At 46.6% G+C, this 17034-nt stretch overlaps 1 protein-coding gene across 2 annotated transcripts in view; it reads right to left on the bottom strand.

Annotated features, from left to right (window-relative positions):
- CHST11 (carbohydrate sulfotransferase 11) overlaps nt 1–15860 on the bottom strand; it is a 174242-nt gene extending 158382 nt beyond the window's left edge. Inside the window, exon 1 of one of the 2 annotated variants that reach the window (XM_075502404.1) lies at nt 15551–15860. In XM_075502404.1, the coding sequence (XP_075358519.1) occupies nt 15551–15668 (118 nt within the window). In that variant the 5' untranslated portion in view covers nt 15669–15860. The remainder of the gene's footprint in view (nt 1–15550) is intronic. The other variant, XM_075502412.1, reaches the window with a different exon arrangement.
- Nucleotides 15861–17034: the final 1174 nt, after the last annotated feature.

A 17034-nucleotide genomic window follows, 5' to 3' on the forward strand; every position in this document is an offset into this window, starting at 1 on the left:
GGGTGCCATGGAGCTGCACCCCATCACTGAGGGCACTCCCCACCCTGGGCTCACCCTTGACTCCCATCTCATCGCCCCTTGTGGGGAGCCCTGCTCCTGCTGCTCCCTCACACCTATATTCCCCCGTGTTAAAAGAAAAAGTGATAAGTAGAAGCAAAGTTGAACTAAAAATAACTCATTAAAAGTTTGCAAGGAACACATTGACTTTCTGACCAGGAAGTAAAAATCTTCAGGACCCAAACAATAAGAGGTGGAAAGCACCAGACACTATTAATGATTTCTGCCTCTAGTTTAAATCACACACCACAGTATAAGGCAATCCATCTGGGGTCTGCTCAACCTAGTAAGCTTCAGGTTTACTACTGAATGACCATGCCTTTGGACAATGTCAGCAGAACAGGGATGTGCAAGTTGGGAGGGAAGAAATGGTCCTGTTGACAGAGGGTCAACTCCCAGCTCCTCCAACAGCTTCCTGGATGGTTGTGGGCAGCTGCTAGGAAGGAGGTTAATTTTACTGATTTGGCCATTTTACTGCAACCTAGTCTCCCAACAAAGCAGATTACCCACAGACAGTAGTAACGAAAAGTGTGAGTGTTCTCTCCATTCATACCTTGGAGCTCCCATGAAGCCTGTACCTGCACAGAAGACCATTTCAAAGCAATTCAGAAGTGAAGTGGTAACTGGGATCGAGCAGAGGCTCACACTTGAGTTTGAATAAATCTGTCAAAATTACCAGCTTTGGTAGCCAGCAACTGTTTTCAGCAATACCTTGCCATTCTGTTGTGCCGGGGCTACCCCCTGCCTCTGTTGAAGTGCACAGGTTCAGAGCAGCTCTATTACACGTGTCAGTGTTGCCACTGCACGTCAGGCACGACAGACTCCTGCCCTCAAGATCTGGTCTGTGGCGTGCCCGCCACAGGACTCTGCTTCAGCAGAGCCACAAAGGTAGAGAGTATCCTGGTGCTGCAGAAGAGCAAAGACAGAGACGGAAGCAAAGCAGGAACCAACCGACCCCTCCTTCCTGCCAGCTAATTGCTACAGTCCACTTGAATATGAACTCCGATCTTTGCAGCCTCTGTTCTGGATGAAAGTCCTTAACAAGAAGTCCCAGCCATACTTCAGCCATGGATGCAGAAACGCAAACACGGGGTTCTCGGATCACGTTCATTTACAGCATGATCCCTTGTAGCTGTCTCACTTGCATATGAGAAAGTGATATACATTCGGGTCATAAACGCTTAACTTGCGGTAGCGACCTCTCAACGTCGTATTGTGGCGACAGATTATTGGCAGCCTGGGAAGACAAAGCTTCCTTCCTTCCTGGGGTCAATCTCTTCTCCCTAAGGATCATCTTATAACAGAGACAAAGAAAGCAATAAAATCCAAGTCTTATTCCCTGAACTTGACAATGTCTTTGCTTGTTAAAAAATGGCAAACCCGCTTGCCAAAGGGCACAGAACAGATGGAAACTGAAAGGGCTGCTATATAAACTGAACACGTAAACACTGGTTGTCTGCTCAAAAATCAGCTCCTTTAATTTCCACGTACACGGTATTTGATAGGGCCATAGTGCCGTTCCTACATGCCTTCACTTGAGGACGATAGGTGTATGTTTTTCCAGTTTGCTACATAACTATGTCACGCTTAAAACTCCCTACAGCTAGAAAAGACGACAAACGTGACACAACCCTATTTCCAGCACGGAAGTTAAATGTGGAAAAAAGACTCCATATGTATTTTTAGGCTATAATTGAAGTTTTAAAGTAGCCCCTCTCCTGAGCATGCAAACGCAGATGTAGTGTGCTGGCAATCTAGTACCAGCCACAACCTGTGGCAGAGCAACATTTTTCATAATTCAGTGCAAAATTAATCTCTGACAGACGACAAAGCAGCAAACAAACCCCACAATTTCACAGACGCAGGTCCATTTTTGGCTACGCTTGTTTGACTAAGAGGGGGAACAGAGACTCACAGATCAGCAGGGGAGGGAAAAGACAGGAGGAAAAGTATTCCTAGATGTCTTGCAGTGCTGACAAAAGGTGGGTCTCATCAAAATGCCTCACTCGGACTACAGCTCACAGACTGCAGCTGTTAGTCCTGTGCACTTGTGGGAACGCTCACACATGTTCAGCAAGATAGATGGGAAGCTTTTTGTTTACATTTCCAAGGCTGAGGTAGAAAGTACCCTTTCAAACATGTTAAGTAGCATCAGTTTCCCCACCTTGAACCCCACCATTGCATGAAGCATTACTTCTGATGCCCCAGATCTCCACAGGAACTGAAAAAGATGCTAGGTTTAAATCTGGGGCCGTTCTGAGCAGGAGCAAACACATTCATGAAATGCTACACCAGAGATTTCTGTTTCAAGGAATGAACACCAGCAATGTCCCACAGCCACCACAGGGAACACGAAAGGTCTAAAAGGGAAGGATCTGGGACCAGCCAGCAGCTGCAGCCCCTCACACAGACCACTGATGTTACCTTTTTGATAAGTGATAGGAACTTTGACCTTAAAACTGCAATAAAGTAAGAATTAGCAAAGTGCAGGGACAATATATTTTAGAGAGGCAATATTTTAATCTACAAATATGTTTATCATGGGCATGAGTAAAAATCCAGGATGAATCATGCATATCAGCCTTGATCAACACTTAAGAGCTTTGCTGACATAGGAAGACCATACAAAGGGTATGGTTTTATTGTAGGTGCTCTTCTCTCTTTTTTTTTTTTAAATAAACTTAGATATGCCAGCAAAACCTCCAGCAGACCTGGGTACAAAGGCAAAAGAAAACAAAAAGGGAAGAGGCAGGCCTTTTTGTCACCTATATTGATCATCAATCCAGTAAATCTTTTACTAGCAAAAGCTGTCCAAGCATAATGCCACCTCAAGTAAGACAAGCTTGCTATTCCAGAAAAGAGATTTCTAAGCACAGGCATGGCCTCCATCTCAGTTTGTCTACGTCCAAACCATAACGTGACATCTTAACAGATATTTGCGTAATGGCATTGTCATGGCAGTAGACAACCACTAGACAACCACTTTTCTGTGTTGAACACTACATAGAGGATAACCATTCCAGACAAAGAAATGGCTGCTTGTTGCTTAAATAGTACAAGCGAGAAGGTAGCTGAAGAATAAGGTAGCTGAAATGCTGTCTGCACGGGGCAGGAAAGAACCAGCAGGAGAACCCCAGTTTCCCAAGCTGCAGCATCCCTCTTCCATTAGGCAACACTATGCTCCTAGTCTGTGACTACATCTCTCAAGTGATGGAAGCACCAAAGATGTCGGATGTTCCTACGCAGCAAACTTCACCATACTCAACTTGAAAAGGAGGATGTTTTGCTGCTTGCTTCCAAGCTCCATTTATGCAACCTGGCATCAAGCTGGGTGCACAATGCTGAAGTATTTGAAGCCAGTAACTCGAATTACTTCCCAAGAGCTAGTGAGGACCTTTGATGTTTTTCCTTCAAGTATGCCTTCAACTTCTGATCCAGAAAAGAAAGGCCATTCAGCTTTTGTCAGGGCATGCACAGGGAAGATTTACACTTTAGAAACCTAAACATAAAGGCAAAACACAGTGAAAAATTAGAAGCAAGAACTGTTTATGTCTCTGCTCTGTAGTACAACCAAGCAGGGGATGTCTGTAGCTTAGCATCAGGACTCAGATGACCTGGGGCACAACTCATGGTCCCATGGAGGCAACGCTTTGTACAGGAGAGCTCAAAAGGAGCTCTCAGAGCCCCAGGTATTTTCCAGGAGGATTATCCTGGCAGGAGCACCACAAAGGACAAACAACACTGTCCACAACAGTCATCCTCACAAGCCTAGAGCACACCTGGATGGGGCTGCAGTGGTGTCCCTTGGGCTGAGGGCTGGGACTTTGGCTGTGCCTGACATCTAGTTTGCCCTACAATCTATTTCAACCCTAAAGGGGACTGCAGCCCTCAGATCATGCGAGTGTCAGGCTCCACAAAACCATCCTACCCTCAAGTTTTATTTCCGAATGTGTCACTAACCTGATGGGAAACCATTAACCAAATCCCTGCACTCATACCCTTCCTGTCCATGCCTCAGTTGCCTTAGCTGTAGAGTGAAAAAGAAAGTATGACCTACTTTGTGGAACATTTTTAAGCCTTCTGATGAAAGCACGGTATTACTACCACAGAAGTAGACTTGGGCCCAAACTCTCAAAAGATTTCCAGAAATATTGCTCCTAACTTGCTGCTAGTGAAAGCTTTCAACTGCAGCAGATAGCAGGAAAGCACAGACTTGCCATTAACCAATATACAACACACATTGCTTGACATTCAGCAGTGTTTCCAGGCTCCCACAATGCTGGAGAAGTACTCCAGGCATAAACCGTTCTGGCAAGGTAACAGCAGTTGAGGTACAATCTGATGACAAGAGATCCCCTCACAGCTGGAAAGGGAGCATGAAATAAATCTGTCTTGGTCACGTCACATCCCAATGAATGCAGAACCAAGCAAAAGGTCTAAAGAGTACATAGAAAACTAAAATGAAAGGGAAAAAAGTCTACGTAAAGATTGGCAATGGGAAACAACCCAAGCTACTTTAGACATGCAAGAATTATGGTCCGTTTCCCTTGGTGCCCAACCACACTGGAGGGAATGAGACGCATTTCTAGTTGCACAGAGTTCTCACAGTAACGTGTTACCACGCTGGTTACAGCATTCTTGAGATAGATGAGGCTATAAGTCACCCACATTATACTGATGTATAGGCTTTGTGCATTACTGGTCATTCAGACACAATGGGCCCACGTGTATTTTTGTTTTGCAAACTGTCCTGGCATCCTCTGCAAATATTCTCTCTCTACTCTGGAAGATTTTAAGAAAAGAGTTTGGGAAACAGACAACAGAAAGCAGAAAGACTCACCAGAAACACTGAAGTGTTCTGGGGAAAAACAAACAAAAAAAAGCTGGATCAAGACAGCCAAATATGAAGACAATTTTAATTAAATCATGTCTGTCTTACATTATCCATTTCAACTCATTTAGTATCTCAAAAGAATTTTATCTCAAAATAGTTAACAGCTCCAGAAGCCCCAACTTCTTCCCAGTTTTTTCTTCAATGCAATTACACATTTGCTGTCGTACCAGAAATATTAATAGCCTTTTCTGCGTGGGATAGAGAAGCTCTACAGCAGAACCAGAAGACTTCGATCATATTGATGGCCTGCATGCTAACAGTTACATATAGCTTATCCATCAATGTCATTTCCACTGAAACTAATGAAAATAGACAGCACCCCCTTCAATACTTCAAGCACGTATCTCTATAGGGAGAAAGCTACCATTCACTTGAATGCAGAAGTACTCTGTGAAGGACAAATAAGTGAGAAAGCAGAAACGCAAAGCTGTTATTCTACTGTATATTGCTCTGCAGGAAGACACAGAGGGACAAATTCTGCTTTTCGTTACAGTAGCTTTGATCCAGAATTGATATAACCAAATCAATGGAGCCGACCCAGATTTACAGGGGAGAAAGTTCAGAGCTCCACCCAAGCCTGCAATCTTACATTTCTATCACCACAGGGGATGTGTGCCCTTTATGCAATTCAAAAAGCCTCTGCTCTGGCACAGTAGACCTGACCCAGTGCTCACTCAAATCAACTGAAAAGCAACCATTGACTCCTCCAGTCAATCACGCAGACCTCATGCAATCAATCCACCAGAACATTCAAACCACTCATTAATGTACTCCTTTCAGAAAAAGTCAAAATCTTACGGCTTGCCCAAAACAAAACCCCAAACCCAACAGCCTAGCAGGCAGCCATGTTCATCCTATCTGAGCTTCCCTAAAGTTGCCACGAAGGACCACCAAGCCTGGTTTGGCAAGAGAAGGAGGAAGGTGGAGAGGCAGAGATCAGCAGGCATGGTCCACAGGATTGCCAGTGCAAAGGCAGGAGGAACTTTGCACAATGTCCAGCTGACTGATCTTGCAGCAATTACTAAACCGAGAGAGCGGGACACAGCAATGCTTGGGAGGCAGAGTACGTGTGCCAGCAGCCACCCTGATTCTCTGCTGTATTTGTCCCACTTGATTAGCAGTTAGTCAACTTCATAATTCTGTGCACACATACACACACTTAACTCCAAAGATAAAGTGCTTATCCCCATCTGGAAACTCAAATATATTTTAGAAGCTGATCAAGACCAAAATACATAATCAAGACAGGCTTTATCAGTTTTATATTTATGACCCCAACTGACACATTTTATTAATCACCAAGTGTTTAAAAAGTGTTACTTCCCTCCCCCTCAGTTACTATAAATTCTCCGCTCTCACTTCCAACACAGTCTGTAAAAATACAGATTACTAGAAGGACATGTTCAGCTCCTGGTACCCACCAGTGTGGGTGCAGAATGTGCTATTCCGTGTCGGGTCACTTCAGATAATGCAGACATTTTTGTTCTGCTGGCACACCAATCAACTTTAAAGCACAATAATGCAAATAGCCCTTAAAAGGATTTTAACTACCTAAAGCTCTGTTTTAAGACAAGGTATTACAGTAGAGATCATCCATAGGATCCAATTATAACCACCTTATTAATTATATGTCTACCTTCCCTAATCCAAAAATCCCTGCAAGTTATCCCTTTTAAACTTTTTGACCCCCTTATATAATCATTTATCAGCCAAAAAAGCATGAAAATCCCGGGCTACAAAGTATGTCATTTGTTAAGTGACTTCAGAAGGCATTACTGAGGGTCCTGAAACACACCTTTTTACCGTTTACAAAACGTATCTTGAATTGTCAGAATGTCTTAAAAATGAATAGGAAGTGTTGGCTTTTAAAATAAAACAAACTAGGAAAAAAACCCCCACAGTTCTCTGCTTTTTACAGAGTACAATGTTTTTGAGAAGTGGATTGAAACCCAACAGTGCCTTTAATTCCTTGTGGATTATTATGTGGGGACTCTGCAATTAAAAACCATCGTCTCCAACCACCCAGCCAAGTGACATAAAAAGACGCGATCTTTTGCTATTAAGATTACTAAGGATGGCATCTTTTAGCCTGAGACAACGTTCAAAGCAGCAGCGGCAGTTCCTTTGCAGACCAAGCACGGCCGAGAAGGACCATATCCTCCTCCTCTTTCACCTCCTAGAGAAGAGAGAGAAGGGGAGCCAGATCCTGCAAAACCACATGCAGATCACTTCACTCACATCCTTGAAACCAAGGCTACTCCTCATTGCAAAATTAAGAGCAGACAACATTTACAGGATGTGATCATTTCACACCTGTTTTTCCACGGTGTGCTATACCTACCTTCATGCCATTTGTTGGCTAGAGTTACCATCTCTCAAACCCCTGGAATCACAGGGCCGTGAGAAATTCTACTTGATTGCATTGTTTGTATTTTCCATTTCCCCCAGCACCTTCTTTTAAGTTTTTTCATAGGCGTGTGAAGCCATTGCAGCAGTGATTGATAGCAATGGATGCAAAGTCATCCTTCAGTGTCTACAGCCTGGCACAAACAAGATGAAGGCTACCTTGAAGAGGCACTCTTACTGTTTAAGCTGATATACCCCCATAAAAATTCCTGCTTTTCCGCAGGCTAGAAAGAATTCATAAAATCATGACTTCTCTCAAGCTGGATGTTTCCAAACATTGTATAAGTTGAGAAGGAATAACAGAAATAAGAAACCACACTACCTATACATTTCAATTAATAAAATAACAAAGGCACCTACGTGGAGCCATTGGCACTTCTGGCATTTCTTTTAATAACAAAGAACTTCATATTCCTTACAGCAGCCTTGTTAGGAGAAGAGGGTTTGCACTGCAGAAATCAATGCATTTGAATTACCTGGGCCACCAACTACAGATTTTGTAGTGAGAGAGAAGATGGGTGGGTACATGTGCACACGTTTGTGTGCACGGCTTTTTTTTTTTTTAAGTCAGCATTTTGGAAGTGGTCATATTCAGCTTTTTGAATCCAGAGATTCAAATTTGTCAGGAGGAAAAAACTGAAATATTAAGTTTCCAAATCTAGCCTCAATGTCAGTCAGTACATTCTAATGACATTTTACTCCAAAGTTTCCAGTGGCAGACATCTAATTTTATTTCTTTTAAATAACATCCCCTTCTGATGCTTACAAGCTAAATGTTAATGCCTCATTTAGGACCTCATTTCTAACGTGTAAAATTAATAAGGCCAAAAGCAAAGCTGTCATTTACTTTCATTGCCAACATTGGGCAAGGTGTAAAAAGCAACCAAAAAGAGCATACTAGTTTAAAATAAAAACAAACTGGATATTTAAATACAAAATGCTTAAGGCAGGGAAATTTCTTCAATACAGGGAAGTCTCCCTGACTTGCATGGACACAAAGTTTGCTTGCTGCAAATTAACAAATGCTTATGCTGCACCTATTTATACTACGCTGTTTAGTCAAAGTCCTGTTAGCATGTCATAGAAATGAGGATCCTCTCACCTGCTCTGGCTTTCCAAGACTTGCCAGCACAAAGCTTTTCAATCCTCTAAGTTCATGGATTGGAACAGGTAAAACAAGCCAGCTCCCACAGACGCATCTGCAATTCCCATGCCCTCTGCGAGGGGCTCCCCACCAGCCCCCATGGACCGAACAGGACATCACAGAAGGGGCAGAGGAGAGGACGTACGCTGCCACGGGATGGTCACCACCCTCTGTGCACTTATTCCTTATACATAAATGCACATTATTTGCACACTGGCTGCCTTTCATTAGGTACTTCCTAATGATGCTACAGCTGGTGTGAAAACCCAAGAGGACAGTGGGGAGGGAGCTGAAATCTAACAGGGGCCATTCATTTGAAAACCTACAACTTCAGTTTGACAGGAGGGAATGGACCTACTCCAGACAATTTCACCAACAACTAACTCCTTATTAAGGAGTACGTGGAGAGGGCAAGCCAACAAACCACATTTATCGATCTGGCATTAAATGAAAAATGGGGGATAACAACATTATGCAAGAGAAGCGACACAGAGTCCAAGTGTATATGCGGTAGAATTTTGATTTATTCATAAAACCTTAGTTTCAGGTGCCAAACAATTACATGAAAGGGGAACACTCTGCATCCTCCACTGATTACATTCACAAAATTGGAATCCAAGAAAATCCCTCTGTCTGGAGGCACGAGCCAGAGATAATTAGGAACTGAATTCTCTCGCTGGTTCGCTATAGTCTCTGGTGGTCTCATCTTCTAGTTAGAGCATGAGGCTTGTGCCAGAAACACCACTGTCACATACAAGCATTCTGCCCACAACAAAAGGATGCTATCTATAACTTGGATACTGAAACAGAAATAAGGAAGAATTAACTGAACTCTACAGTTTGAATTGCGACTGTTAAGGACAAATACCTACCTCGTCCACAAAGATCTTACATGAATGGGCTCCACAGGGAACAGGAACATCCAACAAAACACAAATGTGCTTTGAAAAGTTATCCTTGTAATATAGTAGGTGGCTGCTCAATCTAAATGACCCACCACAGACATCTCTTCGTCTTTATCCCAGACACGCCAGGTGTACATAAATACAAAATTCCTGAACTTAATTTTGTTTCCTTAATGTGAAGGGGAAAACTCCTGCTCTTTTTATTGATTTGAACTCGGACCTTCACCCGCACATCAGCACTTGATTTTATATACATTGACACTTAGACAAGGCACACACAGAACTCAAACATTTGCCTTGAACAACGTGAACAATCTGCAAGAAAAATCATCAGATTCAAACCCTTGCGTTCCCCAACCCTGTCCTTAACTCCCTCGAGATCACCTTAGAGTTGATACATAATACATATGCATCAGCCCAAAAGGCTTGAGAGGAAAAAACTGTGCTGAAATGACATTCACACAAGGACAACTGCAGCAGCTTTGTCAGCCTGCATTTGATACAGTACGTCTGGCAACAGAGTCAAACAAAATACAGTAGTGCTGGCTTTGGGAAAAGTAACACGGATCTAATTTCTTCCAATTCTCTGAACCACTTTTAGAGTTAGTTACATGGTACAGTACAAGATAAACTACCTGTCACTTCTAAAAGTAATGGAAACAATTTAAGAATTCAGAAATATGCTCACCCTATACAGAGATAAAACTGACATACTAGTTGCACTCAATCAACTGTATAAATTGTTCATAAAAAACGCTGGGCATTTCTGCTCTATATGTTTATTTCTAAAGGAAAAATAAAGTTTCTCTTCACATTGACTTTCTCTCTGAAAAAGTTAGACTTTAGCCAAGTCATGATACTTTTACATCTGTGAATACAGACTGTTAGTGCTACGGAAGTCAGCACACAGTTTCCCAATATTGATTCATAGTAACAAAAAAAATTAAAAGCTTATAAAAATCTACATTGTAGAAATGGTAACTGTGGAACAATAAGCATTCTGATAAATTAAAATTTATTAAGACATTACTATTGACAGTGCCAGGTAATTTTTGCTCAAATACATTCAAAAACAGAGATTTTTATTTCTTAAGGTCAGCAAGCAGTGTTGCAAAAAGCTACACTCATATGTACCGAGACAGAAAAAGATGCCCTGCTAATAAGTTTAATATTCAGTAAGTATGAAGACTTTCAGAAGATTCAAAGAGCAGTTTAACTCTCAACTTAAGGCAGTTCCAGACTACCAGTACCTTTGAAAAGAGGGACCAGGGTAAGTTTGCTCAAACTGATGATGCAGTCCCACGCAAATCAATGAAAAGCTTATAAGGACACCGACAAAAGGATACAGCACAGCCCCCTCGCAGGCGCACGGCAGGGTTTCTGCCTGCGACCAGGGGATGGATTTCATTGCATGCAATTAAATGAAGGCCAGATTCTTGTGGCTGTCAAATGAACTCCATTTCTCAGTATCCCAAACAGAATAATTTAAAACCAGTATACGGAGTCCATCAAAGGAATGCCACACACCCACTGCTTTGCAGATCTCATTCCCCTTTATAAACAGGGGAGAAAGTAAGGATCAATTGCAAGATGGGAGACTGCTTCATTGATTTTCAAACAGAATCTTCCATCAAAACCAATGGTGAGCTTGTCTTCAGACACAAGGAAAAAAATCTCATGTGATCTGAATTGTTCTGACATTTGAGCAAAGGCAGACATCAGCCTTCTGTAAGGAACAAGCAGCTATCAGTCATACAGTGCTGCATACGTAACTGAGACGATCATGGACAGGAGGCAAGTCTGAAGATTTATCCTTTGTTAGCATCCACAGGAGAACAGCAGAAATCTAAATCAGGAGATGAAAAACGGAGCAAAAACATTCTGGTCTAAGGGGGGGGGGAATAATACCAGGTTTAGAATAAGTTAGTTTCCTAAACCTGTCTCAGGTAAAATAAAGACAGTATTAATTATTCTACCTTTACGTAGAATTTTTCATCCTGAAGGATGCCAGCACGTCGCCAGTCGGACCCCAGCCTAGCAGAGCAGCTCCTGCCTGCACTTACTGACACACAGTCGCCCTGCTCACTGCAGCTGCGGTGTCTACAGAAGAAAGCAAACATCTGGGAAAGCGCAAGCAGGCTAAGGACTAGCGAACGAACTGATTGCACAGGAAAGGCAACGGATACAACTATGATGGGCTGTCATATAAAACCCCAAGACTGACCCATTGTACACAGACAGAAGATCCAGGAGCATAGAGCAATAATCAGGTTGCACTTAGTTATGCAGATAACACATGGCAGGAGAGTGAAGGGGAGAAATATTCTGAGCAAAGAGCTGGGGAGAATCTCCATCCAGCTATAGCAAACACTGCAGAACAGGTTTTTTCTTTTCAGAAAAGGCTAGACAGGCAACAGGAAAACACACCGAAGTCCCGGCTGTCATTTCCTCCCTCGGGATCAAACAGTCCCCCAAACCCACAGATAAGCCACACAAGCCAGGATCATCTCCAAAGTTTTCTTTACAGTGCTCCTGAACACTGGAGAGCAGCACCGTCCACCTTCCCCCACCAACAACTGGTCGGGGAACCTAATTTGGCAGGGTGGCTTCCCCAGCACATAGGCAATCTCTGCCAAAATTCAGACAATGCAAAGGTGCATTAACCGGACAGCACATTTACCACAAGCTTCCCAACAAAGAACGGGTACGGAGCCAAAAAGAACAAGGAGTGAAAAGCACCTGATCTCCTTCCAATATGCTGGTATTGGAGATACAGCGCAAGGGACACAACATCACATTCTTTCACAAAGATAAGGCGAAGCTCACCTTCCCCGCTTCAGGCTTCAGCTGTGTTTTTGTTGTTGGGGGGGGGTTGTTTGTTTGTTTGTTTTTAAGAAAGGCTTCTGTTAACTATGTCATTTTTCTATTTATTTATCCCAAACAAAAAAACCCACTGCCAGCAGAAATTTGTTTTTCTCATGTTTCTAGCAAGAGATCCACATTCAGACCTCCTAAAATAGAAAATGCCCGTCTAACAGATGAAGAGTTGTCTTGCCCCCGAGGGGGGCTGGACTCATCCTTTGATGGCCTTCTAGCATCTTTCCCCTTCTATATCACACCTAAAATTGTTTGGAAAGCTTGGTAGGCAGAGAACAAGCCTCCTGAAAGTCACCAAGAGAAGTTGGTGGGTGAAGAAATTGCCAGATTTTGAGTAAGGAGCTGATGCTTCCCGCAAAGAACTTAACCTTATTTTCCATCCAAAAGGTTTGGGTGGGAGTTTTGCAGCTAATTCTGATTGCAAAGCGTCTATCTTACCGAGCGCTGCAAGCTACTGACCACAGTGACAGGTGGCAAGCCAGGGTATGAGACACAGCTCCCTCCAGTAGCTGTCCTAAGACGCAGACTCCAGCAGAGACCAGCTAAAATTCAGAACACCCAAAAGGGCATCGGCCAAGATTTTTAAAGCTCTTAATACCTCCAGCCCTGTCCCACCTCATGTGCACTCTGCTTAGGGTTCAGCTCCAGTGAGTTTAGACGTACATCAAGAAGGGCTACTGACGTATCTGAAAATAAGGATATAATGCCTCGAAACGATCTGCCACCTGACGTATAGCACATTCGGCAGGTCTGCTACCTCCCTCTCTCCTGCCCCTTCAAGAGCTCCACATCGATCTATCACTTGCAGCACCAAGGTGGTAGTACACATAACCACACAACAGATACCTGGCGAAAAAAAGCTATTTGAGCTTTACAAACTGCACATAAACTGAACGACCACACTCTATATGGGTCTAGACGAGTTTAATAGATTCCTAGCAGTTTCCACTATAGAAACAGCCCGCCAAAAAAAGCAGAATCGGTTACAATCAAAAAGGTACAATAAAGATGGACAGGTTGTGATCGCGTTTATTTCCAGATCCACTGCGCTCACGCTAACAACCTAAATATGCGTCAAATGGAAAATGGGTGCAGATTATCCTCCCGGTGATTTCACAGCATAGCATTCTCTCCTCAGAGTTCATGGTAAATCCTTTGAATCGTACTAAAATCTCAACCTATTTATAGTTGCACAATAGCACGAATACAAAGCCATAATCTCCAGCAGTTAGCTATAGAGCATATCAAGAATTCTTGAAAGGCTATTTTTCTACATTCAAAAATTCACGGAAGAATATTTAATTTAATCTCTCACCTACTGCATACTAAGTTTGTGTTCCAGCAGTATAATTCATCGGAAACAAGGGGAAAAAAATAACACTTGGCCAAATTTTCTGAATATATATGCAAACTATAGTACCTGTGGAATGCAACCAGTTAAAATATCATACTTTTATTAAATTGGTGAAGCTGCGTCACAACAAACAATTCTGCATGGTGCCTTGAAGCCCTGAAATAAAGCCTTCCCCAGGTCTGCTAAGGGCTGAGCACTCCTCGTGAACCCAGTAAGCATGGAGCAGACACAGCAGGAAAGAAAAAATATGCTAATTTTTCCAAGGAGCTGGCAGGTATTAACACAGATGGGCACCATACGAGAACACATTCATCAGGCAAATAATACCAACTTTGGAGGAGCAGACAGCTGATAGAAAAACACCAAACGGGACTTGGCTTCACCACAGAACAGCAGATCTACCAATTCCTAATCCTATCAGTGCACTAAGCCTCAACCTTTTGACTCCAAAACCTTTAAGGAAAAATCATTTTCCATCAACTATGCTTTGGCAGCCACAAGAAGGGAAGGAAAGAGTCCAACTGAGTACATCCTTTTTCTTTTCCCCAAACTGCGATTCCCTTGTTTGCTACAGCTATGCCTGTAGCCACGACACTCGAGAGCTGGTAGGAGAGACTTACAGGTAGGGCTGAGAAGCCTCGCCTGCCGAGAAGTGCGGCCACTCTGCCAGCTACAGCTGTTGGTCTGCTAAGAGGTATCACTGCCTCTTACAAGCCCCGCTCCTCTGCTCAGCTGTCAGATCCCTCCAAAAAGACACCGCAAGTGCAATTCCCACCTCATTTCTCAGGCAGGAAGGGGAAAAAGTGAGACAGACGGACAGATCAAGATTAAATTGTTTTTCGCCATGCTGGATAAATTTCCCAGCCAAGCTGCACAAAAGCAGTCTCACTGCAATCCACGATGGATCTGTGCGCGCAGCAGACACCCCATGAAGTTTCCGTGGCCCAATCCCACCTTTGTGGGAATCAGTAGCCGACCTAGGAGTGACTTCCACGGGAGCCAGTATCCGCTACCCCCAGTACAGCTACACCCTTAGTGTCCACTGCGCTCGTACACTGGAAAATTAAAGCCGCGTTAGGCGGTGAGGAGTTTGGGTCGGCGCTTATCACGCCCCCGCACGCCCGCCCGCGGTTTGGGTCCGTGCGGAGGCCCGTGCCCGGCCAGGAGCACCACCGGGCGCGCCTCAGCCGCCCCGGCACCCCGGGGCAAGGCAGGGCCGGGCAGAAGCGGCCCCGCTGCGGGCGCCCGGCTCCCCCGCGCCGCGGGCAGGGACGGCCCGGGCCGGGCAGCCGCCCCCGCCGCTCCGGCCAACTTGGGCGAGCCGGCGCGAAGTTGCCCGCCGGGGGTCGCGGGTGCCCCGGCCGGCCGCGGTGTCCCCACACCTCCAAAAACGACAAGCAGCGAAGCCGAGGGCCCGCAGCCCCGGCGGCGGGTGGGGGGCCGGGGGTGCCCCTCTCGGCGCGGAGGGACCCGCGGGGGCCGGGCAGCTCCCGGCGCCGCTCTCCGCCGCGGCAGGCTCGCCGGCTGGAGCCATCCCCCGTCCCTCTCCCCCCAAACGCACGATATAAAGGCAGAAAATAATAGAATTTAAAAATAAAACAACTTTCCTCCCTCCCGCGGGAAGTTTCCTGCGGGGGACGAGGCGACCTTCCCGCGGCTGCCCCAGGCGGTGGCCGGGACGGGGCTGCCGGCCGGTCTGCGGGGCGCTGCGCCCGCCGCCGCCGCCGAGCCCCGCGCCTGCCGCAGCGGCGCCGGGAGGCGAGAGCCGGGGCCGACGGCAGCCGGCGAGCGCTCCCGGGGCGCCCGCCACCTGCGCCGGCGGGGAGCGGGGCCGGCGCGGAGCCGGGCGCTACCCTCCGCGGGGCCGGTGCCGATGCCGTTGCGGTGCCGGTGCGGCGGTGCCGGTGCCCTACCTGGGTGCAACATACTTTGGAAATAGAAGATGACGAGGATGAAGGAGCCCACGGAAGTGACCAGGACCATCCTGCACACCCGGTTCATCCTCATTACTTCCAGCACCGCCGGCTTCATGGCGTTGCCCGGCGGCGCAGAGAGGGGCGGCGGAGCGCGCACGGCTGGCGCTGAGAGCCGCTCCGCGCCGGCGGCGCTCCGAGGTGCCGGGGAGGAGCCGCCGCCGCCGCGCCGGAGGATGCCCGGGCGCCCGCGCCCCGCACCGGGGGGCGCTAATGCCTGCGCTGGGCGTGACCACGCCGCGCGCCAGGCGGAGGGGCGCTCTGCGCGGCGCGGGGGGGAGGCGGGCCAGGCGGGGAGCCGGGGCGGAGCGCGCCCCCCCCTCGCCACGGGGAGAGATGGTCCCGCCCGGCGGCGGCGGCGGGCGGGGACGCGCCGGGCTGCCTCGAGGGGCCGCCGCCGCCGCCGCCGCGGGGCGCGCTCCGCAGGGGGAGGGGCGGGGCGGGGCGTGCCGAGCGCGTGCGGGCGCTGCAACGGCCAACGCCGGCGCTGAGGGAGGAGGCGGCTGCGGGGGCTCCGTCGGGCCCCGCCCGGCCCCGGGCGTCCTCGCAGGGGACGGACGGGGGCTGCTGTCGTTGCGGCCCCTCTGCCTGTGAACTTGACCGCCTCTGGGTCACTCTCGCCCTCCTCAGAGGCTTTGGGTTCGCCACCCGGGGCGAGGAGCGGGCCGCCGCCTCATGCTGGGCTGCCCCCCGTCGCCCCGCGCAAAGGAGGCTTTTCCCCACGCCCCGTTTGTGGAGAGAAATTCTCTTCTCCCACTTTTTTTTTTTTTCTTTTTTGTGTGGTGCCTGTCACTCTGTTAATCCTGAATGCCTTCTTCCAGGTCTTCCCTCGCTTCAGTATGGTGCGAGACATCATTTTATAGCCAGTCGTTGTTGTCGTTTCTTCTTCGGTGTTGCACTGTCCCGACTGGTAGCTGTTAATATGTATAATCGGTGTAAACACTGACTTCCAGTAGTACTGAATCATCCCTAACGAAAACAGTGCCACCTGGCATGCCAGAAATGAAAGGTTTTTTTGTTTTTAAGCGTGAGAGTTTAAGTTTTCTGAATTAACCAACTGATTGCTCATTTGCCTGTGGAAAACAAAAGGTTCTTCCCTTATGGTTCCTCCACCGAAGTCTACCTCGCGGTAGTCGGAGAGCAACAACAGGCAATGAGATACGAGACCGTACGTGGGAGGAATGCAGAAGAGCTTAGTGCAACAGAACAAAAGGCATCTGCCTTGTCCACGCATCCATCGGGGTTTGGGATGTCTGGGGCTTCCGGTGAGCCGGGGGTGCACGAGCAACTGCAGGCCAGCTACGTCTGGAACTAGGGTTCTAACGTTAACCACACAGTAGAGCTCCCGAACTGGGACTATCCACTTGCTCAGAACTAGACGGGTGTTGAAAAGTACATTGCTGAATGAAACCAGCTTCTTAGCA

This window comes from Mycteria americana, chromosome 1, assembly GCF_035582795.1.
Source record: "Mycteria americana isolate JAX WOST 10 ecotype Jacksonville Zoo and Gardens chromosome 1, USCA_MyAme_1.0, whole genome shotgun sequence".
NCBI classification, from domain to species: Eukaryota; Metazoa; Chordata; class Aves; order Ciconiiformes; family Ciconiidae; genus Mycteria; species Mycteria americana.